Source organism: Fundulus heteroclitus, chromosome 19 (genome assembly GCF_011125445.2).
Source record: "Fundulus heteroclitus isolate FHET01 chromosome 19, MU-UCD_Fhet_4.1, whole genome shotgun sequence".
In the NCBI taxonomy this organism is placed as follows: domain Eukaryota; kingdom Metazoa; phylum Chordata; class Actinopteri; order Cyprinodontiformes; family Fundulidae; genus Fundulus; species Fundulus heteroclitus.
In genome coordinates this window covers 21,390,487-21,415,804 of record NC_046379.1, presented here as the reverse complement: position 1 = coordinate 21,415,804, position 25,318 = coordinate 21,390,487, and the positions used below count along the sequence as shown (strand labels likewise).

The window sequence follows — 25,318 nt, the reverse complement described above, 5'->3', positions numbered from 1 at the left end:
GAGCTAATGGTTCATGTTCTATCTATAGTAAATTAACAAACAATCTTAAAATTTTCTACAAATGGAGAAATCCTACACCTATTTGAAGCATTTTGTCTTACTAATATGTACGTTTTTGGGAGCAGCAGAATCCATCTTTTGTATTCTTGGATGCAAAGTCGGAAAGGGCTTAACCTGTAGTAATTCAAATGAGTAGATTTATTGTAAAATATCCACAATATATGCTAAATAAATGTGAAGCTGTGGGCTTCAATTAAAAAAGTTAATACATTTGTGGAAAAATTATACATCAATTTAAAATGATTCGGTAATTTTTTTTTAACGCTTCTCGGCTTCCTTCGCTGTTGGAAGCAATAACTTGGGAGTCAAAACCTTAACTAAACCAATGCCTTATTAGGTGTTACAGTGTTTAACAGACTTAAAACCAGCGAGAAAGCCTGCCTAAGGTGCAGCAGCAGCTGGCTATTCCGAAACTAAGATTTGGCATGGGGGAAATTTGGCTGTGATGGTGGCATTCACACAGACAAGTACACACAATTATTAGAAATGGAAAGTAACTAGTCCAATCTATAATTAGCTCTGAAGAAACACTGAGTAGAAGATACTCCATAGTGGGGGGGAAAAAAAAAATTGGAAACCCACTACAGAGAAGGTGCTGTCTCTGAGCTTCTGCCTGGTTCAAGGCACAGACCAGAGCAGCAGGTGTGGATCTGAGAGAACGAGGGGCCACGTGGGCCTGTGAGAGCTCAGTGATTTTAAAGAATTTTAAAATGAATCCTGAAATTGACATAAACCCAGTGCAGTGCGTTTTAAACCAGTGAAAACCCATCAGATTATACAATGCTGCAAAATAACTAATAACTGTGACCACAACAGCAATCCTGCCTTATTTCTTTATGTATTTTATTTTTTTCTTCTACATACCTACTCCTTTTGATCCATGGTATAACGAGGACACACCTAATGATGCACCTCGTCCTACTTGACATCTTCTTCCTATGATTACTGATTCTGAGCTGATGTGAATTTCTCCAGTGTGAGATCAATAAAGCCCATCTCATCTTAAATGTGTGTAAATTGGTGCGTGTTGGTTGAGACGTCACTCACTTGGACGTGTTTTACACTGTGGCAACGTCGTCTGGAAACCAAAAGATTTCTGTAAAATCTAAAGTTAGATTTATCTTGGGCGGGGGTGGCCATATCTAACATTCAACAGCTGAATTTTAATTTGAAGGTCTGCAGGTACAAATGAGATTTTTCATGCATGTACTTCCCAAAAGTTATGCAACTTTGTGAACGTTTCTTTATTGCAAAATTAGTTAACAGCCAGAACAAAGCAGCAAAATGAAAACTTGGACACAAACCTTCTCATAGAAATGCATTTCGTCTCTTAGCAAAACGAGGCAGAAGCTTTTAAAGTTTTTTTAACAGTTCTATATAAATCACGCATCCAGACTAAACATGTTTTATCTCGATGCGTGGAAAGTAAAGCGGATGAATTCAGCGTCGCTGGCGGACGTCTACATCTCCAACAAGGCTCTGATGTCGTCGATCCGAGACGTCTTCCTTTCCGCGCTGACTGAGCCGAACGTCTTCTCCACCAGATCCTGCTTTTTTTTTTGGATCCTCACCATGTTCTCCTCCACCGAATCCTTCACGATGAACTGCGGCGGCAGACACACCCGCATTAGGTAAACGGACTGTTAAAATGACCGCGTGCAGGAAGACCCTTTAAATCAAGGAACAGGACTTCAGCCTCGGTTCTCACCTTGGTGACCACGACGTTTTTCTTCTGGCCTAAACGGTGGCAGCGATCAATGCACTGCTCTTCAGTAGCTGGGTTCCAGGCCTCAAAGACACACAAAAACAGGTTTTCACACACACACAATAAATAAATTATGATTAGATTTCTTTGAGTTTCAATCTGTATGGTTTTCTTTGTTTGTCATCCTGATAGAAATCACCCTCACTTCATTTATTTATTAGATCAAGTCACACAGCAGTCCTATGACCAGTGGTGATGTCAAACAGGGCTTCTTGTAACTTGCTTTTTTATTTTCTCAGAAAGGTTTAGTAACTTGATAAATCAAAACGAACCAATCCCCCGTGTGTGCCGCAGAGGTGCGCGCTTACAGGGTCCATGAGGAAGACACGAGAGGCCGCCGTCAGGTTGAGCCCCACCCCTCCGGCTTTGAGCGACAGCAGCATGATTTTGGGGCTGTCTGCCGCAGAGCTCTGAAACTCCTGGATGGTCTGAGCCCTCTTCTTCTGGCTCATCATGCCGTCCAGACGCACAAAACTGAAGCCGTGCTCCCTGGTGCAGAGGGGAAACGACGCCTGTGTGAGCGACCGCTCGTGGTCGTGGGGGGGGGGGCAACTCGAGCATGTGCTTTCTTGGCGTTCACCTGAGCGGTCCCTGGAGGATGGTGAGGAAGCGCGTAAACTGGGAGACGACCAGAGACTTGATGTTGGCGTCCTCAGACCGCAGCCGGAGCAGGTTCCCCATCAGCGCCTGAACCTGCAAGCAAACGCGCAGACTTTAGAGGAACTGACGGTATCTCAAAATCTGGTTTAGGGACGTATTTAAAACAACACGTCACTCGTTTACTTCCATCCTTCAGGAACAGACGACGAGGATTGTTTTTATAGGGCCAACATTCCATGTAAGGGTGACGTGTTCATATGTTTATTCCCTACAAAAGGTCTAAAAAGAGGAGATGCACACTTACTGAATCAGGCGGCACATAGATGAACTGCTAACATCTTTAGATGTGAAAGAACGGATCATTTTAAAATATAAACGGTAATGGTGTATCTGCCAGTAGTGCTTCATTTTACATCACACCCGGTACTATTCCCCATTAGGTGGAACACACAGGACGGACGTCTGGATGGAGGAACTGATGAACAGATTGAACAATGGGTGGATGTAAATAACGCCTATAATTTCATGTTTGCCCGGTTCTGCTGGAGGTTTTTCCTTCCCGTTAATGGGGGGTTTTCCTTTCCACTGTCGCTTCATGCTTGCTCAGTATGAGGGATTGCTGCAAAGCCATGGACAATGCAGACAACTCTCCCTGTGGCTCTACGCTTCTCCAGGAGTGAATGCTGCTTGTCAGGACTTTGATGCAATCAACTGGTTCCCTTATATAGGAAATTTTTGACCATTCTGTATAGTATGATTGAATTTGACTTTGTAAAGTGCCTCGAGATGACACGTTTCATGAATTGGTGCTATATAAATAAATTTGAATTGAATTAAAAACCGACAGCAAAACCACCCTGGCTGGAGCAACTGACTTTTTAAAATCCCCGTATTTATCATGGTGGAATGAGGAACACAGTCCGCAAATACAAATAGTTTTCCATCCTGCGGTTTCTTTTTACAAACTAATCCAGGCCTAGAAAATACTTAAACCAAATTTTATACTTCTGTAGTTAATTTAGAGTGTCCGCTCTGTTCTCCCCCGTAGTGTCTTGTTTAATGTTCACTGTTCTTATCTGCCTTAGGACAGCGGATGCAAATTAGCTGCTGTGCTAATTCTGGCATATTTACATTGATGCTTTAAGCTGACATGTTGATGAGTGTGCATTGTCCTAATTCAAATAAATAAATGAAAAATTAAAAGGCGTCTGCTTAAAATGTGCATCTGAGAGCTTCCTTCATAAAGGTGGAAACAGAACGCAGTCCGCGGATCATTACGAGCGATGGAGCCTCAGAAACCTAGCGGGGGCAGCAGCAGCAGGATTTCCCGGGTCCTGGATTCTGCGCCCAGGAGGTTGCCAGGTTCTGGCCCGGCTCTGTCATCAGAGAACCTGAGAGGAGCACTGGCCACTCTGGCTTCATCCCAAGGCTACAAGCTCATTATGCACACACCAGGCTGACAGTTTTTTTTTTTTTTTTTACACTGCGGTCTCCATGTCAAAAAGAAGCCTTGTAACTATATTTTCCAGATACGTAAAGGGTTGACAATATCATTTTAAAAGAGCTGCAGCAAGACTGAATGCACGTAAGAATTACAGCCAATAATAAGAAAAAATATGTATTAATACAGGCCTTTAAATTATTATAGGGCTTATTGCAAAAAAATTGACTTATAAATAGGGCTGGGCGATATGGATTAAAAAATAACTCTCAGATTTTATCATACCAAATCCGATTAATCGATTTTTTTCCCTCCTTTTTGTTTCATAAAAAGAAATTAATAAAATATTTTGAAACCTTGCTTTTTATGTCAAGCATTTCGTCAGAGAGTTGACCTGAATTCAAAGTGCAACTAAAAACAAGCTGTGAAACATACTTGTAAAACAAGATGGCAGCCGTGCCATTATAAACAATGAAAATATAACAAAACATTTGCTGCTAGTGGTATTACACATTGAGCTAAGAACAGGCTTCACTGCACTTGTGAACTTCAAACTAAGTTAAAAAAAAGAGTAAATAAGTAAATGAAGTACCTCGTATTATGGTAAAAAAAGTTACCATAAGAAGTACAAAGAAAACCTGACGTTTTACTTTTTAAAGCAACCAAAAAAGATTTTCTATTTTAAAATGTGACGTTCCCTCACAATTAACTGTATCAGGCTTTAAAGATTTGAGATGTAAGGAAATTAAGTTTAAGATCCAGCAGGAAAAATTTGGACATATTTAAGACTTTTTAAAGTCTTCAAGGCCCCCCCCCCCCAAACAAAGAGGAGTTTCTCTATTTTTCTCCTCCAGCAGACATTTCAGCCTCTGGTGTATCGCGGCACGTACCTTCGAGCTAGTTCTCCACCTGCCACAGTTCACGCTCTTCTCATCTTCCACTTCCTCTGGTGGAAACTCCACCAGCTCACTGGCCTTGATCTCGCCTCGGCAGAGGGGACATCGGGCCTGCTGTTATTAAATCCCAACGAGCAAGATAAAAGAAATAAATGTGAGTCAACTGCAGCTTGATTTTCGTCAGGAGAAATTAGAAATCCCACCGACTTACCTGCTCGCTGCTGATGACCTGGGCGATGCAGGGCCGGCAGTAAACGTGGGCGCAGTGAGTGATGACGGGCAGGCGGAGGGACTCCAGACACACGGAGCACTCCTCGTCCGAGCCGCTGGCCAACACCAGCCGCAGTCTTTCTATCAGTCGCTCCCGCAGATCTGCTGGAGTGTCCGTGGCGGCAGCGGCTGCATGTGGACCCAAAAAAAATCTGCGTGTTTTCAGAAACTTTAAACCACTGAGATCACAAACACAAGCGAGAGCGTTTACCTAAATCTGAGGATATTTTGCCGAGCAGATCAGGGTGGCAGCAGTGCTGTCTGAGCCTCATCAATATGGCGAGCACGTCGGCGTAATTCCTCAACACAGAGCCTTCGGCTACATACCTCCAAAATGCAAACACGCTCATAAGGACACTTAACACCAGAGCACTGCACATTAATATCACACGTTAAGCTACTCGTCACCCTAGACCGACAGTCCCAGGTCCGACTCTTTACCGGCCGATGGTGCGTTTCCCCTCGTTGCGTGCCAGCTCATACTCCTCCCTCTCCTGCTGGCTGAGCTCCACCTGCTCCACGTAAACCGTCTTCTTGGGCAGCAACACCAGGCGGCGCCCGTTCACCTCGCTGCTCTTGGTCCGTCTCAGGGTGATGCACCTCACCAGGTTCTGGAGGTTTCTGTAACACGCAATCAAACCCTGATGACTTTACATCCCCCAGGTACTGGTGGTACGATTACAAAAACACAATACCTTGTCCTGCAAGATGTTACTCGGGGTCAGGTGATCATTTTAGGAGAAATATACGGTAAGCGAGGTTCCTAAACCTTTTACAAGTCTAAGGGCCTTGAATTTTACAGATAATAGTCAATTAGTGGCTTTAAATATAAAACCTGCAAAATACTCTGACTGTAAAGACGGACGTCTGGATGGAGGAACAGATGAACAGACTGAACAATGATTGGATGTAAATAATGCCTATAATTTCATGTTTGCCCGGTTCTGCTGGAGATTTTTCCTTCCCGTTAAAGGGGAGTTTTTCTTTCCACTGTCGCTTCATGCTTGCTCAGTATGAGGGATTGCTGCAAAGCCATGGACAATGCAGACGACTCTCCCTGTGGCTCTACGCTTCTCCAGGAGTGAATGCTGCTTGTCGGGACTTTGAAGCAATCAACTGGTTCCCTATATAGGAACTTTTTGACCACTCTGTATAATATGATTGATTTGACTTTGTAAAGTGCCTTGAGATGACATGTTTCATGAATTGGCACTGTATAAATAAGATTTTATTGAATTTAATTAAAAACCGACAGCAAAACCACCCTGGCTGGAGCAACTGACTTTTTAAAATCCCGGTATTTATCATGTAGACAATGAGGAACACAGTCTGCAAATACAAATAGTTTTCCATCCTGCGTTTTCTTTTTACAAACTAATCCAGGCCTAGAAAATACTTAAACCAAATTTGATACTCTTGGTAGTTATTTTAGAACAGCAGGAACTCCGGGCGATGAGAATCTGTAAACCCTTACACTACAATCCAGAAAATGTTGCAGATCAGACATAATTATGCAGGCTTTACATATATATATATATATCTCATCAAATTGCTCCCTCTAGAGTATTTCCTGCAGAAGTGCATCAGTAAACTTCTCACTGCAGGCCGGTCTTGTCTCCTTGCGTGACCGGTCTCTGGATCACTCTGTTCCACCACTCCCTCACGTCGAAGGGCTTCAGGCGGAGGAAGGCCAGCAGCATCCACAGGTCCTTCACGCTGTTCTGGATCGGCGTGCCTGAAGAAGCGCAGCAGTGATCACCCGACATGTGTAAATCCCACCAGAAATAAATAAAAGCTTTAGTCCAGAGCCCTGGAATCAGAATCGGATTGTGTTTAAAAGATTTTGTGTGCAGGACATGTGTGCTCTGCAGAGGTGTTAGCTGCTGTTTTCCTGATATGTCCAGAGAAAGCATGTTCTGTTACAAAAGTCCACCCCTCTAATCATGAGACTATTTATGAGACGGCGCTTTCCTGTCTCATCTGTCTGGGTTAGAGCGGCACGGCACCTGAAAGAATCCATCGCCTCTGAGCTTTCAGTTCAAGCACGGCCTTGCTCATCTGTGCGTTCGGGTTTCTGATCATGTGTCCTTCGTCCAGAACCACCCGCAGCCAGCAGATCCCATGTAAAGGACTCTTACTCTGAAAGAAAAAACGCTGCATCACATACACTGATCATTTAAAACCCCAGGGTCTGTAAAACCTACACTTCACCTTCTAAAAACATTCTTCAGCCCTAATTCTGCAATTTAAACTGTCCCAATAATAGTTTTCCTCCGTTCTTTTGGTTTTGTAAGGTGAAAATATATGGTTTACAACCCATCCCGCATCCCAACCCACCCCAAAGTCAGCAGAGAGGACGTTGTAGGTGGTGATCACCACGTCCTGAGAGGACAGAAACGTCTTGCTCCTGTTGCGCTCCGGGCCGTAGTACAGGTAGACCCTGAGCTTCACGTCGGCGTGCACGTGCTGCTCGAACTGGTCCTGCGCACACGGAGTTAAAAGATGGTACAAACTTTCAATTTGAATGAACAAAAGGCAGAATTAAACTTGTTTTCCATTTACTCAGCGTGGCTGAGTAGTATGAGTTTTTTTTTTTTCTTTAGCAACAAATGAGACACGGCGGTCTGCATAGGTGTTCATACCCATTAACACTCTTCAGATCATGTGATGTTGCAGCATGAATGTCCATGTATGTTATAGGGATGGCCAAAACAAATAGGAAATCTGAAAAGTGTGGCGTGCAATTTACAAGTCTGTACTTTGTAGAGCTACCTTTCGCTCCACTAACATCTGCCTCTACCAGCTTTGGAAGTCTAGATAATGAAATTGATGCTCTCTGTGCAGCTTGACTGCATGGAGGACATCAATTTTCAACTCCTGCCACACAATCCCCACAAAATTTGGGATCCGGACTTTGACTGAGCCATTCCTACACACGAGTATGAGCTCTTAAACTCTCCATCGTAGCTCCAGCTGTACGTCAAAGTTGTATGCAAGCTGGATGCTGAACCTCCCAGTGTCAAGTCTTGCATAAAAAACACATTCAGATACACTGAGGGGTGTGAAAGGTTTGCAGGAATACTTTTCCAATTCACCATCAATAAGTGTAGGTGCTTTCTGTGACGTTCTTACCAGCCAGTTGCTGAGCACAGAGAGAGGACAGAGGATGAGAGTTGCCCTCGCTGACAGATCCTCTGTGTTTTCACTGATTGACACTTCCACACCTGCGTATTAAAGAAAAGCACGGCAGGTGTTAATAGCATAGCTGAAGTTTTCTTTTGACTGAATCCAAGTACAGGACTTGAGGTGAAACAGAAAAACCCCTTTGTGGGTTAAACTCACTCTGTTTTTTCTCAGCTGTTTTCTTCTTCTTCAGGCCCGTATCCGACGTCGAGCCGCTCAGGGCCGCAGCGAAGTCCAGATCTTCAAATAATACTGGTCCCTCTGTGCAGACGGCATTTAGTAAATGTTTAAGTTGGAATAAATCCCTCCTGGGGTAATGCCGCATACCCCCTGTCGCTGTTTACTTTCCTCATCTGGTACAGTTCAAAAGAGCAAAGTTAAGGGGAAAATCGCACCTTTGCTGGGTTTCCGTTTAGTGGGTTTGTGCTTCCCTTTGCTGGTGCCTCCAAGTAAAAAACAAAAATCACAATCAAGACACAGCAAATAAAATAAAGCGTATCCTGATAGCTGGATTTAAAGCTTTGAAGGATTCCCAAAGCCTAAATCGCTTCTTACTTTTCCGTGGTCCGTCTTCTATCAGCACCACATCTGCTTCACCGACGCAGATGACGTCCTCATCTGGACTGAACCACAGTCAAAATATTCAGTCTAAGTTAGTAGAAACCGGAATATTGAACACTGGTGGGGTTTAAACAAACAAGCTGAACCCACCAAGCGACGGAGAAATGGACAAAACAAATGCAAAAGCATGCTTACATGTCTGAGCAGTGGGAACTTCCTCCCGCCGCATTATCTCCACTGCTGCTCTCTAAAATAAATAAAACGACAATTCAAATATTCAACATTTTACACATATTGGGTGTTTCACAGTAGTGGTAAAGAGATTGAACGATGACAGTACCTTCCAGTGGTTTACTTTTAGCCTTGGTAGGTGAAAATATCGCTGCCTGCACACATAGAGGCAAACCTGTTATAACCGCTGACATTAACAGCCCTGAAGAATAAAATATGCTGGCAATTCAACATGGCAGCTCACACTTTTCTCCACAGGCAAGGGCTTTCCTTTGTGGAAGTTGGTAAGGATCAGTGCGATGGTTGTTAGAGTTTTACCCTGAAAAATAAAGAAATAAATAAAGCCAACAATAAAGGGTAAGGGTGAGTAAACTCAACTCCCTGTGAATATGCATTAAGGCCCATCACTCACCAGACCCATGTCGTCGGCCAGTATTCCCCCCCGGAGCCTCTCTGGTATTTCTTTGGCGGAGAAACAGGTGAGGCTGTTGTAGTACAGCTCGCCTCGCTTCTCCCAGAAGGGCGGCAGCGCGTCTTTATTCTCTCGAGCGCACATCCAGGACAGCGCCTGCTTCTGGTGGGGCAGCAGGGGCGTGGCCACGGCCTGCACAAGACATACAGCCAGTTGCACGCTCACGGATGAACACTAAAGGGCCTCGTGAAAGTATGTGCACCCCTTAAACTTCTCCACAATCGGCCTTCAATGTGTTGGACTGGGATTTTATTTTTATTTTTTTAAACATGAACCTTTTCAGAAGTAGAAGTACAAGAATTCGAAGACGTTTCCAGAAGTAGCCTCACTAGAAAATGACGTCCATTTGTGTGTAATCTAGTTATAGGATAAATAGATCTGCTCTTTAAAGTGAACTAACGGAGACACAACCCATCATCCCACTGTGAAACATGGTGGTAGGTTCTGGAGCATCTGGAGCTAAATAAAGGGACATACTGTAAAAAAAAATAATTGCTGTCAATAGGCTAAAAATGACTTGAGACTAGGGCTGAACGATTTTGGAAAATAATCTAATTGCGATTTTTTTTCTTAATATTGCGATTAAATGCAATTTTTTTTCCAGTTTAATTTATCATGTCTTTTTAAACATATACAAACAACAAATCAATTTCTTTCTTCGATGTGCAGATTAGTTTCTAAAAGACCCACAGCATCTAAACTCAGAGCAGAAATGATTGCGTTCTGCCTACAATGTATTTCAACCAAAATTGCAATTTTGACTTTTCTCTGCGTAAACCACAAGCAACAAAATTGGCGTCTAAATAAAGATGTTTGTAAACGAGGACTATTTAAAACAAGAACTTTTAATGTTTCTATTATTCAGAATATTATTCAAGTGAACAGCTTTTAGTTGATTTGGACATCAATCCTTGTTGAACATAAAGTGCAACAAACAAGCAAGTCTATGTATTAAACTGATTGACCTGTACTTAATGCTATGTATGATTATATAAACTCTAAAACAAGTAATAAAATTAGATTATCTCACTGCTGCAACTGTCTTCCCTTCCATGTTTAGGCAAACCCACTTTAAACATTTTACCAACACCTAATGGACGTGTCTAATTCACTAATTGTTACATAGCCAAAAATTGCACACTCTGCGATTTGGAAATTGCGTTTTTTTCGCGATTATATTGAAAATGCGATTAATTGTTCAGCCCTACTTGATACTGCAGCAGAGGGGCCAGTGAAAGGCGACTCTACAAAGTGCTGACTTCAGATGCACATCTTAAATAAGAGAGTTCAGCAACCTCACTGTTCTTTACCTGGTACCACTCTAATGCACAACGCCAAATCCATATGTATATAAGTCACATAAATGTACATAAGTCATCTTAAATCTCTGCTTTATTTTTTTTCTCAATCCACTGTATATATATGTGGACACACTGTATATACCTCGCCTTCTTTTGATTATTGAGCCGATGTGACATGAGAATTTCTCCACTGTGAGATCAATAAAGTCTATCTTACATGTTATCTTACATGCCGCACTTTTCAGATTTTTATTGAAAGAAATCTGAAAGATCATGTGTGGTTTTCCCCTCTGTTTCACAATTACGCGCCACTCTGTGCGACTATGTCCCGTTAAATCCCGCTTAGATACATTTAAGTCTGCAGCTGTAACATCATATAATGCAACAAAACGATTAAGGAATATAAATGTTTTTGCAAGGTGGTGTGTTAAAGCAATGCGTGTCATTTTAGAGAGAAAAAAAATTACAAAAAAAGTCATATTTAAATAACAATAATAAGAAACATAGATAACTATAGTTCTACAGATTTTGCTGAATATAACAAAAAAACATTTTAGGCAATCGGCAACACGACTCACCTCAGCTGCTTCTTTCTCCCCGTCTTTGCTCTGCATCAAACCCTCAAATAAGTTGTCAAACGCGTTCTTCAGCTGGAAGACAAAAGCAAATGCAGAATAAGAACGCCGCACTACTACTGCTGAATGTTGCAAGGGCAAAATCAATCAGGATGAATGGGGATTTTCTTGGCCCTTTTCCCTTCATCATCACACCCCCACTGATCTAGATAGCGTTCGCCTCTCTGTAACTGAGAACTTACACCAGTGTTGACACTGAAAGCGCATCCAACGAGTCAAGTTTATTATTAACGGGCTGAATTTGCACGCACAGCACCTAAAACTTAATACCCTGCCATATATTCCATTCAAGCAATCTTCCTGACACTGCACGTGTTGTTAAGACGTCCATTTGATGTGTTGTGCAGCTCTAGCACAAAACGTTTCATATATCTGCAGAGAGGCTACAAAAATAACCGTTGCATGACGACTGAATAGCATTTGTCTGTGATAAACATTTACCATTTGTATATCTGATAAAAGCCACATTTACCAAGCTTTATTGTGAAGAAAATAATTATGGCAGGAATGTTCTTAAACACCGTGAACTAAGGGCAGACCACCCTGATCTGGTCAATCCAGCTTAAGTTTCATCACCTCCTCTGCAGTCAGCGGGACGGTCACGCCTTTCTTGAAGGTGAACCTGGACACAGAGTTGCCAACAGATGTCCCCTTCGCACCTGGACGGGGAAAAAGCGGTTCGGTCAACGACGACGACGACTGAGAGCAGACGCCGCGATCCGGGAGGAGAGGCGCGTGCGTACCTGCGGTTCTGCCTCCGTCCGAGTCCAGCCTGAACCCTCGGCTCGCCATGTGCTTCAACACGGCGTCCCTGTTCTCCTCGCTGCCCCAGAAGGACAGGGTGACCGGCATGGAGAAGGTGTTGTTGGTCCCCGAGTAAACCACCCTAGCAACGACACCCGGCTTCTAATCACTGAGCACCTTGGAGAGAGTCTGAAGGCGGGCTCTTTTGATCCGCCGATCACAACTCACCCCTCTACTTTGGCCAAGCTGTTGTCCATGACGTAGGCCATGGCCGCTGCCAGCTCCTTCCTGATGTGTCCCACCTGTCGGCCCAAAACGTTGGTGACCATCACCGCGTTCCGGTCGTACGGATTCTGGGGCTCCCGTACCAAGCCCACCATCTCCCCCCGGTTTACCTGTGCAGAGAGCAGAGCGTCGTTAACTTTGCTTCAAGACGATCATGCGCGTAGTTGTTTACTGAAGAAGGCAGATAAGTCGACGTAAAAGGATCCAGTAGCGTGGAAAGAGGGCACTGCCTACAGAGATCTGTTCTAGATTTTAATTTTGTTTTTTTCCCCCCACACACACAATGATTAATTATATTTTTACGCCAACTAAAAGAGACTTTGTCTTTTCCTATTTTCTGTATGGCGGGGCAAAACGATGAAGGTTGGAAAAAGTTGTTGAGCATCAGCTGCTTCCATGTTAGATGACGGAGGCTTTAAAGTTTTTAATGAAAACAAGTTAGGGAGGGGCGTTATGGTGTTTTATTTCAATATTTTGTGATATTTGTTTTTATTGCATGTTAAAAAAGCATTTAAATATTAATCAGAATCTGTTTTTGGTTATAAAGACATCACTGCAGACAGACAAGTGCAAAAAAAAAAAAAAAAGCGTAACTGACTGCAGTGCTAAAAAAAATACACGACAGTTGCTTTTAATCAGATTTTGCAACACAAACAAAGGGTTTATTTGTGATTTCACGAGGGAAACATAAATATAAATCTGCCGCATCGTATTTCCCCTGTGTTTTATGCAATGCAGAGAATATGAGCGAAAGGACTCCCCTTTAAAACGGGTAACATGAAATTGATTAATGTGTGGATTTTGACTGAACAAATTTGAGTTTTCTCTTACAGAACAAAAGTTTTTCACCTAAACAACTGAAATCGGTTTAAGCCGAATTAACAGTGATGAAAAAAGACGGCAGACTGCCGCAGCTTTCCTGTCTGTCTGCACAGGCCACAGTGGAGAGCTTGAAGACTAAATCTTAAAGGTTTATGACCTTTTAGAGTATTACAGATCAATGTAGTGACATTAAGTTTAACTAGAGGGGAAAATAAGAAGAAAATTCACCCAGAGCACCATCAAATCAATCATCTTCAAATGGAAAGCACACAGTACCACAAAACCTGCTGAGAGAGGGCCGCCCACTAAAACTTTCAGACCGGGTAAGGAGGGCATAAATCAGAGAGGCAGGAGAGAGACCAGAGGTAACCCTGAAGGAGCTGCAGACCTCCACACCAGAAACTAGAGGATCTTTTCATGGGAACCCAATAGGCTACGAATCATGGTGGCAGGAGGTTCGAGTTTGTAGACAGATAAAGAAGTTGAGTTTCTTTTAAACACGTTTACAAATCTCCACTTTGGCCGAGATTTTTTAGGATCATTCGTTTTTTAAGGGATGTATAACGGCGCTTATGTGTGGCTGAAAGGCATAACCGCATACAAACGTCTTGCTTCTCCCAGATACCCTGCTACGTGTGGACCGGGCCTAAACTGAAACTTTATGGCAACCAAGGACAGCACAATGTGACACAACCCATCACACCAAGAACACCCTCCCTACAGTGAGACATGGTGGTGGCAGCGTCATGGTGTGGGGATGGTTTTCAGCACTCTAAGTCAAGGGAAAGATGGATGGCAGTACTTCCTGAGCAAAACCTGTGTCAGTCTGCCTGTGATCTGAGCCTGGGACGGCTAAAGCTGGTCGCACGGCTAAAGCAACGCTCAAGTGATTAAAGGGGAAACAGTTAAATGTGTTGGAATGGCCTAGTCAAAGTCCAGACCTCAATTCAGTTGAAAACCACCCAACATGGAGGACCTGGAGCAGTTTTGCACTGAGGAATGGGCAAAAAAAAAAAAAAAAAAAAAGGGCATCTGTAGCAAGCTCATAGAGACTAATCCAAAACCACTTGCAGCCATCAGCGCTTCAAAAGGTGGCTCTAACAAAGCACCGACCTCAGGGATGGGTCAACAGGTATACACGCTTATGTTTTATATTGTCCGATTTAGTGTTTGCTTCACGGTAACTTAAAAATAACATCTTCATAGCTGTAGGCGTGTTCTATAAGCGGAAAGGTGCAAACTGTCATGTTCTGCTGTGATGCAACACAGCATGAAAAATGCCTAGGGGGAGTGGGGGGAACACACATCAGTCCAGGTGCTTAGCTGAATATTTTACTGGAAATAAAATATTTAAGAGAGATAATATTAAAGGATCTTCCTTTTTTTAAAGGCTGTACTCGCAATAAAAAATAAAAATGAAAATAAAAAAAACAGTCAGGTTGTAAATAAGGAAGCCAGACAGAGTAGGGCAGCAACATTCATCCTATAACCGGTCCTCACCACACCACTGTAGTATCGGAGCCCGACCACGGTGCCTCGCAGCTGGCCGAACGACACGCTGCCGTCGGCGTCCGGCTCCGCGGAGGCAGCGGCTCTGATGGCCTGGGACAGGGACTCTGCAGCGGACTCGGAGCCGTCGGCGAAGAGGTCCACATCGGTCAACCTGTCCCCACCGAACCTCCAGGGGCGGGGAAACATGCCTGCACACAGAAAAGGTATCTGAAGGAGGACGGAGGAGTAGAGAAAGCTTTAACTTCCACACATCTCAGTTAGCCTCGACGCTGCATGACATTAGCGAGGAAATGGTGAATGACGCGGCGTGAATAGCGGCCATGTTTGTGTGTTTCACTCATACTGTAATAGTGTCCTCTGGAAGATAGTCCCAAGTGTTGATGTTTGAGCTTTTCTGTTTACTCTCAGGTCGAGCCGCTTCTTCTTCGTCTTCTTATTCTTGCTCTTTGTGGAGTTTATTTGGCGGTTGGCAAAAGACAAAAGATGCGCATTACCCCCACCTACCGGTATGGAGTGTGTAGTACAGCACGATTGTCATTTGATCCCATTTAATTTCTTGTTATCCTTAAATTCTATTAATCGAGTTTGTTACTTTAAACAACTTAATCAAACTTATAATCATTCTGCAACATGTTCATTACATTTCATTTTTCTTGAATCTTTTCTAAATCTTCTATATACATGTATAAAACATGTTCTATTGTTTCTTTTTCTGCACAATGTTCACATCCTCCTGTATCATGTTTATTTAGGGTCTGCTAGACTCGTATCGTATACCAAAAGTCCAGTATCAGCCCATTTTTTTTAAAAATATGAACAATATGAATCACTGTGTTGTTGCTTGAATGAATCTCTCAATGTTCCTTTAATGATACACTCATGCCTGCAGTAAATTCTGTGTAGTGTGAAAGTAGGGCTTGTGCGTATCCTCCATTTGTCGGTCTGTCGTTGTGTTTGGACATAATCTCTGAATAGAAAACGTGTCCGTGCTTAAAAACAATACTTTTTTTTACCACGCTGCTGTCTGTGATTGTATGAACTCAGTGGTACTTTAACGTCCTGAGCAGTTTGCAGATACCTGCAGGTTTTTGCGGTGCAGTAGTAGAATTTGGGTTGGGTAATTTTATTCAGGAAAAAATTCCTCCCACACTTTCTAAAATTGTTGGTCCCCTCTAACGTAGTCCTTTGATGGTATAGATCTGGTGTTGTGTCCAATATGTTTTACAATCCAACTGTTATCTCCTTGGATTTTGCGTCAATATAAAATAAGGACATGTTATTGCTTTTACACAAGAACTGCCACATGTCTACGTTTTTGTAAGTGATCAGTGTCTTAATGGTACATAGAACACAGGGTCCTTGTTCAACACAGACAAACATGCTTGAGTAAAAATGACATGGAATGTTTTTCTATAATTAACAAACCAGTTGACTTACACAAAAACGACAGATATTTGATTTCAGAAAAAAATATATAAATTACACTTTATGCATAAGGCACTTTGCTGCTTTTAAATTGAAACCAAACATTTAAAGTATGCATTTACGTCCTGATAATGTAATGTATAGCCAAACCCTGGCTTTGACCCTTGTCAGAATCTGCATTAAAACTAGTACTCTTTTGAAAATCAAGCGCCCCTTTCTCCTGCAAGCGAGAAAGGGGCAATCACCAAAAGTTGGTGATTGCTACGGAAGCCGCGAGGACGGGGAGTCCTCAGTTTGCGTTTGCGCGGTTCCGCTTCCTCTTAACCAGGTCCCTCCTACTCCTCCTTCACGGACTGAGAGGAAAAAAAAAAAAAGAAAAAGAAAAAAACTCAGCTGGGAAAACCCGGCGAGACAGACGCAAATGTGCGGTGTGTCGGAAGACGACATTGTTTATTTGGCTTTTGTTTGGATCTTGTCGGACACAATCTCGGCTCCAGCGCCGAGCTTTACTGGAAGTAAAACCAGGGCGGGACCGGACGGAGATTCGACTCGCATGTTCAGCCTTTATCGAAGTTAATGCATACTTTGCCGGCCGACCGGTACAGGTAATTTCGCATTCATTTGACTATCGCCCGCTTGCACTTTGCTTTTTTCTGCCACACTTGCAGACACCGTGTTTTTTTTTTTGTTCCGTCCCACGAAACGGTCCTGCTCCGTGATAGGGCCCCCCCTTTTTCCTGACTTTTCGGAAGATATCAAACAAAAACAAGACATATAGCGCAGCATCCGGAAGTGTGTGTGAAATGCGAGCGTGACATCACTAACTTTACGTGTTGACAGATCAGCCTCGTTTGAATTAAAACCCAATATAAAATGCGTAAAAGGTATCTTATAAACACAAAAGGTCACGTTAAACAGACGATCTCGAGTCAAGTCGTGTTATGCGTCTAAGTTTCTGAACAATATATAGTTGAATCTAACCGAGACTCGTCCAAGTGTAACAGATTGTAGTGTATATGGTATAACGTTACGCTTTTACAATGTAGCTAACAATTGAACAGTTTGTAACAGCGACAGTGTTACCATTTGGGGAAGGGAGAAAGTGTGAACCACGTTACGCATGGAGATTGTAACAGGGACAGTGTTGGTTTTGCTGCAGGAAGTGTTACAAGCGTAACAATGGTACACTTGGACAATGTAATAGACAGTAGCTGGATAATGCAACGTTTGTAACAACGCCAGTCTGTTACAATGTAATAAGCGTAACAGTGGCAGCATCACTCAGAATCCGGGTCTGGTTTGTTTTAAAACCAAGGGATTGAAGCTGTCGATGTCACGATTAAGATAATGGCAAAAAAATAAAAATAAAAATAAAGATGTGTTTGTCTATGGTTTCATTCCAGTCATGAGATACCTCTCCTCTTTAACAAAAACTAAAACAAACTGGAACATTTTAGGTGTGAGCTGCCTGCCTTCCTACAGAGCCACGCGTCGTGCCTAAAATCTGTACCTGTGATTTATTTTCCTGCCTGTCTTTTAGCCCCAACCAGTCATTTACGCTGCAGGCCACCCTGACTGGCGTGTCCTTACATTGCTACCTGGTTTCTGTTCCCAGGTTGCCAGATTAATGAGTTTTGATCTGTCATAAGGTCGACAGAAGGGGGAGGCAGCCGTCTGAATAACAGGATAAGGTATGTGCAGCTGCAATCTGAGTTTACGCTTCGGTTTTCTCCAGATCACTGCGGCGATAAGCCTCGACAAAGTTCACATGTGCCATGCGCAGTATACTTTTTAATGCATTGACTGGATGAGCTTGTTTCCGTGCTGGTTGATTGGAAAAGGGTGCAAGTGGATAGTGTGTCAGCTCCATGACTCTTTCCAGGAAGCTGTCCTCTGAATATCCTTTTATAGAAGTGGAACACAAAAGGTTTGTTGTCCACTTCCTGTAAACAGCTTGGCGGCTGTGTTTGCTGCACTCTGGTTGGTCGGGCTGGATCCTGTGACTCTCTGGGCCTCGTGGGGAGTTCCAGGATGAGGAAGTGGGCTTCCCTTGACGGCTGCCAGCCACGGGGAATAGAAAGTACTCCTAGTGCACAGAGGGGGTGGAAAATGGGGAACAAAAATTATGAAAGGGCAGAGGGACGTAACGGCCTCTGAGGCACATTTATGAAAAGAGCTTCTGTAAAATAAGAACAGATGGGGAATAGAGGCAAAAGTTGGCTGCCAACCAAGAACTGAGAAAAATAAATGAAACTATTAAAAGCCTAGGATGTAAAAATGCCTGTTTTAAAAAATGTTACACATGTATGGAACTGACTTCTTTTTTTTTTACACTCCAATCAACAAAACTCCAACCAAACATGTTAGTGTATTGTTTTATATTTAGTATCATCTAGCAGATAAATGTACTCTTATCCGCTTGAATTTTGAACAGTAAGTTGATTCTGTCACTGGGGTTCGTTATTATTGAGATAATTTTTTTCATGCATGCAAAAAATAAGTTTTCCTAATCTCTAATAATTCTTTAAAAAATGTAAAAATATAAACAGTATAAATTTTTGTTTGTTTGGTTCAAGTCTGACACAGTCATGATACTGGGTCATGACATGATACTGCCATGTGTGACCCTTTTCTAAAGTTTATTTTAATTTATTTGTTCATAATAAGAGTCAAAGATTTGAAATATTTTCTATTTACCTATTGGATTAAACACTGGGCAGCCTTACTCAAACAGCTACTGGTTAGTGCATCCCTAACCAGAACTTCTAACCATTTGGATCTCACTTGTGCCTTGGAAGACCCAAGCAAAAAAGATGCTGCAAAGGCCTATTGTAGGATAATAAATAAATAAAAATTATTTTATATAAACATTATCAAAAAGTAACCAAACCTTGCACAAAATTCAGACCCAGTGGAATTTTAGTCCGTTAAAGTCAAACCAACTGTGCCCCCTAAACTCAGCCGGTATGACGTAGACATTTAAAATTTGGTAAAGAAATAGAACCCTTATACACAAGAAAAAAGTTTCTCAGACGTATGCCCTAAAACCAATAGGAATCATGCCATTTTGGGTAAAAGGGTCGTTGTTGAGTATTTTTGACATTTTACTCTTGTCGAACTTTGACAAACTCCTGCCAGGGATTCGAAGGTATCAGCTTCAAATTTGGTCAGTTTCCCCTTAAGGTATAGAGCATTAAAGGTGATCAAAAACAATGAGTTTTTAAACGTGTCTAGAAAGCGTGGCCAGGCCTCAAACTTTGCCTTCTTGCCTAAAGGTTTGAAATGCTGTAACGTTAAAGGAGTCATGTTTTTGATGGCTTTTTTTCACATTGAAATCCTTCAGTTGTTTGTCTATGAAATAAAAATGGCAGATCCGTGAAATTGGTAAGCCGGAAGTCATGATCTTGATTAGCAGTTTCACAGCAAATGCTGTGACGTAATTATAAAAAAAAACATAATAGAAACAGAGAAAAGTGAAGGGCTTGATAAATATGACCCAAAAATGATATAAAAATATTGATGTAGCACCTGGACAGACTACATTACCATTTTCTGTACTCCAAGAGACTCCCAAGTCCACAGCAAAATGTATTTAAGGGCTGAAAAGTGGATTTTGCATATGTCCCCTTTTTGAAGTGAAACTCTGAGATTTTGAGTTTTAGAGGGTGGGGCCAGGCCTCAAACCTTTCCTTCTTTTTGAAACACTGTAACTTTAAAAGGCCTATATCATGCAAAATACATTTGTTTGAGCTTTTAACTATTTTAGGATGCTATTCCTTCATCAAAATCATGCCCAAAGTGGTATTTTGCTTGCTTTTTACATGTTTGAATAATTCTTGAGAATTCTACTCTCTGAGCACAAGCCCCTCCTTGTCCTGGAAAATTAGTGGCTATGACCAGGTCCATTACAGGACCCCTCCAGAATATACCTAGCTTGACCGCCCCTGCCCAGTAAACAACACGCCCAACAAGCGGTTATGTGAGGCAGATCGCGATCATTTCTGTTTGGATTTCAGATAAAGTGGCTCTTTTAGCACCTAATCTGCACAGCGACAGCACCTTCTCTTTTTTGATAGGGGAGAGGCAGTGTCGCAGTGAAGACAAGTGTCTGTCTTCCGGTTTGCAGAGATAGCACTAGAGAATAACTAATATTTCATAACAAATGAATATGCTGTAGTGCCAAAGGCAATATGTCATCATATATATATATATGTGCCTATAATTGACTTTAGAAGGCTTTAAAAGCATGATATAGAACCTTCAACATAAAAATGCATAATTATGCCAAAGTTGGTGTGGTTAATCTATTTTGGGTGTCCAGAGATCATGTAAATTCTGAGGAAAGCACTGGCCCGGTGAAACTATGTGCCCGACTGTTTACTGGTTGTAAGAAATGTGTCTGATATACACATAGTTGAGTTTTCAGTAAGCATGCAGAGAACTACTGCTGACATGACAAAGTAGTGTTAAAGCTGCAGTGTTAAACCACGCTCTGCTTATGTCTGCATGCGTCCGTCCTAATAAAGATCTTACTGCTTAACTCACTGAGCCTGCCTGGAAGCTACATAAAAATCTCATTATTAGAGCCTCTCTTGGCTCGAGAAATGTGTGGGTCGGGTTGTCACTGTTAAGGAACAGACATGCATGAGGCCAGTGTGTTTCTGTCTGCGTGTTCTTGTACTTGCAGCAGAGAGAGAACATTTTTTGCCAATTTTACTAGTAAAGTGAGGACTTTGATATAAAGCGAGGACCATTTTTGGTCCTTGCTTTTTTCTGGGCTAGGGGTTAGGGTGAGTTTAGGCTAGGGTTAGGTATAAACCGGTAAGGGTTAAGGTCAGGGTTAAGGCATAGGAAGGCTTGAAAATGAATGGAAGTCAAGGCACGGTCCTCACATTGTGTTTTAAACAAGGATGCACATGTGTGTATTGGACAGCGAACACACCCTGGCCCAAAACGTCCTGCAGCTATGGAATTCCTACTGTGAAGGAACCTGTCCCAACCTGGCCGCCTGCACCCAACGATCAGCTCAGCGTGCACACACATGGCTTCTGAAAACACGCGTTAGGTCTCTACACTGGGTACGATCTTATCTTGTCTGGGCAAGACTGTGTTTGAACCCATCTAAGTAAGCTGAGGAATGAGGCAGCCTGCAAAGACCTGCCCTGATTAGGGCGAAAAAGAGAGGAGGAGTGGAACAGAGAGATTAAACTAGGTAAGCGAGTGCTACAGAGAGAAGTGCAGAGACGGAGTTGGGATAGAACGCTTCCTTCGTGATTTACCAGCTCTTCTGTTGGATGCAGAAGAGGCTGGCGTCAGGTGAGTGCATGACGGCTTAAACCATGATGTTTCAACGGGGCCAAAGCGTGTGAGTGATTTTCTGCCAGAGTTTTAATTCTGTGGTGAGTTCAGACCGGGGATCTTCGATTCCGATCCTCAAGGTTTGGTGCCCTGCAACTTTTCGGTGTCCCTAGTTCAACGCATCTGACTCAAACGGCTGAATTATATCCTCAGCATGCAGTCAAGTTCTCCAGAGTCCTGCCAATGGACCAGATTATTTGACTCAGGTGTGTTGGACCAGGGACACATATAAAAGTTGCAGGACTCCCGACCTCAAGGACTGGAATTGAAGATCCCTGGTTTAGATGATACACAGAAGGAAAACAAACATTACATAAAGTTGATTGAGACTCGCTGCAAAGACTTTCGACATAAGTTCAGCCAACTGGTTCTGAAGTTTCTCAAAGAAGAAAACAATGTGTTGCTTGACATATGTTACTTCCAAAGTTTTTTCTGCCGTTTGAGAACTATTGGCTGAAAGCTGTTCCCTGTGTCACTGATTGATTGTTCAGCATCATCAAAACCCTCCTGCTGTGGCTCATTGTCTTAAAGAGTCTATATTAAGTCTATATTCTGACAGGAAGAGTTCTGAAGTTTGGTTTTGGATGTAGCATCTGAAGTGGGTCAGCTGTGCTACAGAACTCGCTTGAGTAGGGTTTGTGTGTAAAGAAGAGGTCATACCCACCCGAGCCACGTTTCTCGCTTTTGTTCGTCTGCAAGCTCTGTCATTGGCGGTCAGACGCAGGAAGTGAGGAAACCTTTGTTTGCTTCCTGTTTCCTGTCTGTGATGTCACACGGAAGGCAGCCTGTAGCTCGGGCTTGATCGAATTGCTTGCTCTGCAAGACTGGATGGGGTGCTTTTGAGGTTGATGGTTTCTTTGTGAGTGTGTGCATTTGTACAGGTGTGGGAGACTGTCTGCAATCTCAGTTTTTTACCATATTAGGGTAGCGAATGGAAGTCAGCAATGCCTCCCAAAGGAGTTTCACTCACACACTGTTAATGTGTGCATTCGTTTATCAGCATAGACGGATCTTCAAGTGCTTGGGAAATCATCACTTAAATATTTATTGGATTTAACACCATTAGCTAAAGTGCCTTATGTTGTTTTGCTGAATTACCACTCAAGCATGTGAACAAAACCAAGAAACATCTAAACATAAATGCTTTTCAAAGGATACTCGCATGGATGGAATGATCACTAATAGTCGCAAAGCACAACTTATGCTCAGGATGAAAGAACTTTTCAGTCTGAAGATGGGATAAAAAAAAAAAAGAATCTGCTCCAATTTGCCTTCTAGTTTTTGCTAAAGATACTTTGTTAAAGCTTGCACTGCGCAAGCTTCAACATTTTTGCAAGACTGTTCCCCAATACCCATTCACCCATTTTCTCTTCTCGCCCATGCCTAGTAGAGGCTGCCTGTTCTGCAGTAAAGTCAGGTTGCCTCATCAGGGCCCTAGAAACACAGCGACACACAGCCATGTTCCTCGAACACACTCACGCCTAAGTGCAGTTACGATTGATGAGTTGACCTAGCATGTACTTTTTTAGTAGGTAGCCAGAATACCTGGAGATAACCTATTCAGCCACAGTGAGAACATGCAACCTCACAGAAAACTTCTTGAGAAGCAAGTCAACAGTCCTGACACCAGTTCAGGAAAGTCCTTAAAAATGAATGAACAATGCCCCAACCCCCTTTCTCACCTGACTTAAGTCATGCTGATAGCTTGTGGGTTTCTGTTCAACGTGAGGCTGAGAAAGAAGGTGACAGTGCAGCCCTTCTGCCAGCAGCTGCGTGGTTGTGGTTGCTGTTTTTAAGTGAGAGCTGTGAAAGACCAGATAAAAAAAAAAAACTTCCAACACTTGATAAATAGAAAATTGAAGATTTTTATGGGACATTTTTAACTGTAAATATTTTTTTACTTTTGAAACTGTAGTTGTGTCAGACTCACCTTCCCACACGTGTTTCTGCACACTGTCTGTCAGCTAGCTGAAAGAAGGCTCCTCCCCTTTTCCCCTGGGTAGAAGGAGGACAAAAATTCACCTTTTGTGGAAATATTTTTAATAGTTAGTCGTGGGGAGACAGCTAAAAGAACGCCTCTCGTCAATGATAGGTACAGTGGACCATCTTATTTCGGCTTCGAGTTCCGGGGGGCATCATCTTATCTATCGACTGTCCCACGCTCCAATTTTTTTGAAGTGCTCCCTTAACGCCAATGTGCGTGTTTGTTCCTCGCTGGTTCCCTCTTGCTGCGCATGTGCACTTCTAGTGTTTATGTATCCAGTTAGCTGCGGTTTCAGTCGTTCATTGTAGCTCCACTGCTCTCACTGTAGACTTTGAAAATGGCTGACAGTTGCAAGAAGCTAAATTAGTGTCTTCGAGCGATGCGGACAGCCTGTAAACAGAGCTGTGCACGAGGTCAAAGGGGCTCGCACATTTGATAGGCGAGCCCTCCCCTGAAGAGTGGAAGAGCAGGTAGGATGGTCTTGCGCATGCGCAGTTATTCAAAAGGTGACTTAAGCGTTTCATACCTAGATTTCTGGAAAAATTGTCCACTGTACCTTTAAGGCAATGCTGTCTGATTGCACTTAAAAACTACCGACTTTAGCTGGTGTTCATTTTATATGATTTAGTTAGTCTATGGATCAATATAAAAAAAAGGCATGCTATAGATTTGTTATCCAAACTGTATTAACTCTGCCATGATATTTTAGCAGTTGTTGGAATGATTATTAGTTTTCTGTTTTTAAATGTAAGTTATCAGATTATGCTGTCAGCTTTAGCTTAAAATCCTAGTGTAAATTGTGCAAACCCGCGGTCTTTTTAGTCAAATTTATCACACTGGAAGAATCTCATACTGGACTCGATAGTTCAGAGGTAAACTTCTCTTATTTTGCATCGATGTCGCACCACTTTTCTGTCTGCCACTCATCTGCACACACTTCTCGCTCTCTTGCTCTCTTTCTCTCTCTCTCTTTCTCTCTCTGTCTCGTTGCCTTCTTTCCTTCCTCATTCATTTGTAACTTCGAACGAGACTCGGCACGCTACTTTGTCCATTCAACATCGCTTCCTGCACAAACTCTTCTCCCTTCATTCCGGCTTTTACCTCCTGCTGTACCATGGCTGGATTGTTTAAATCTCTGTAAGTTCTTCCCTTTGCTTACTATCTGTTTTAACTGACTCGCAGCTGTTTTTCTGTAGCAGTGTGGCCTTGTGTGAAACAGTTGGTTTAGCATTGTGAAACATGACCAAAAAAAAAAAAACAGGAAGCTGTGAGCTCAGTTTTTTTTTTATGTTCAGTAAGCTTGCATTTTGTATCCTACATTTTGTTGCTTCTCGTTCTGACTCTGCAGGTTGAACGTAGGTGTAGATGTGTGACAGTGGAGTGTGTGAGGACAAGCCCCCCGCCCCCCCTGTCAGGATGAGCAGCCAAGGAGGAGGAGCCAAGGATACCCAGTCGGCCAATCACAGCTCTCGGCCACTGCCGTCTGCCCCGGAGGAGAAGAAGCCCAGGAACAAGATCATCTCCATATTTGTCTCTGAGAAAGGTGACAGAGTTGGAGAACGCACACACACACGAAGCATGACTCCACACATAACAAACGCGGTAACATTTTTGTTAAACGGTGGTAGAGGATATAAACAATGACCTTTGACCTTATCCCTGCAGGATCTAAAAAGAAGGATCGGGACAAGGACAGGCCTGAAATTTCCTCCCCATCAGACTTTGAACACACCATCCATGTTGGTTTTGATTCCGTCACCGGAGAATTTACCG

General features: G+C 42.7%; 2 protein-coding genes across 8 annotated transcripts in view; one reads left to right on the top strand and one right to left on the bottom strand.

The window, feature by feature from the left end:
• Window positions 1-1,275: 1,275 nt before the first annotated feature.
• On the bottom strand, window positions 1,276-15,249 carry hltf (helicase-like transcription factor). 3 transcript variants are annotated; one of them, XM_036150890.1, is made up of 25 exons: window positions 15,122-15,249; window positions 14,767-14,985; window positions 12,388-12,554; window positions 12,159-12,301; window positions 11,992-12,074; window positions 11,359-11,430; window positions 9,420-9,611; window positions 9,252-9,326; window positions 9,117-9,162; window positions 8,972-9,023; window positions 8,771-8,838; window positions 8,611-8,661; window positions 8,375-8,476; window positions 8,165-8,256; window positions 7,370-7,513; window positions 7,039-7,171; window positions 6,632-6,767; window positions 5,474-5,653; window positions 5,244-5,359; window positions 4,974-5,161; window positions 4,757-4,876; window positions 2,406-2,518; window positions 2,134-2,314; window positions 1,769-1,849; window positions 1,276-1,664 (listed from the first exon to the last, which is right to left on the bottom strand). In XM_036150890.1, exons 2-25 carry the CDS (start codon window positions 14,962-14,964, stop codon window positions 1,521-1,523), a joined length of 2,877 nt encoding a protein of 958 aa, XP_036006783.1. In that variant the 5' UTR covers window positions 14,965-14,985; window positions 15,122-15,249; the 3' UTR covers window positions 1,276-1,520. The 3 variants fall into 3 exon arrangements, with proteins under 3 accessions (XP_036006783.1, XP_036006782.1, XP_012731197.2); XM_036150889.1 differs by having other exon boundaries at window positions 14,767-14,966; window positions 15,122-15,248; XM_012875743.3 differs by having other exon boundaries at window positions 8,611-8,658; window positions 14,767-14,966; window positions 15,122-15,246.
• Window positions 14,895-25,318, top strand: part of LOC105935372 (serine/threonine-protein kinase PAK 2) — a 23,043-nt gene continuing 12,619 nt past the window's right edge. The window contains exons 1-4 of one of the 5 annotated variants that reach the window (XM_021323172.2): window positions 16,538-16,808; window positions 17,819-17,894; window positions 24,894-25,088; window positions 25,211-25,317. In XM_021323172.2, the coding sequence (XP_021178847.1) occupies window positions 24,911-25,088; window positions 25,211-25,317 (285 nt within the window). In that variant the 5' untranslated portion in view covers window positions 16,538-16,808; window positions 17,819-17,894; window positions 24,894-24,910. Of the gene's footprint in view, window positions 14,982-16,537; window positions 16,809-17,818; window positions 17,895-21,326; window positions 21,520-24,585; window positions 24,683-24,893; window positions 25,089-25,210; window position 25,318 lie in introns of those variants that run through there. The other 4 variants (XM_021323174.2, XM_012875736.3, XM_012875737.3 and 1 more) reach the window with 4 other exon arrangements.

Bases quoted from the DNA above. Each gene is read 5' to 3' on its own strand.
- hltf (XM_036150890.1), bottom strand. From the start codon at position 14,964: ATGTTTCCCCGCCCCTGGAGGTTCGGTGGGGACAGGTTGACCGATGTG. The intron at 9,163-9,251 runs GTGAGCTGCCAT...CTATGTGTGCAG, and splicing joins CCTTGCCTGTGGAGAAAAGT to GCAGCGATATTTTCACCTAC. The intron at 4,877-4,973 runs GTAAGTCGGTGG...ATTTAATAACAG, and splicing joins AGGTCATCAGCAGCGAGCAG to CAGGCCCGATGTCCCCTCTG.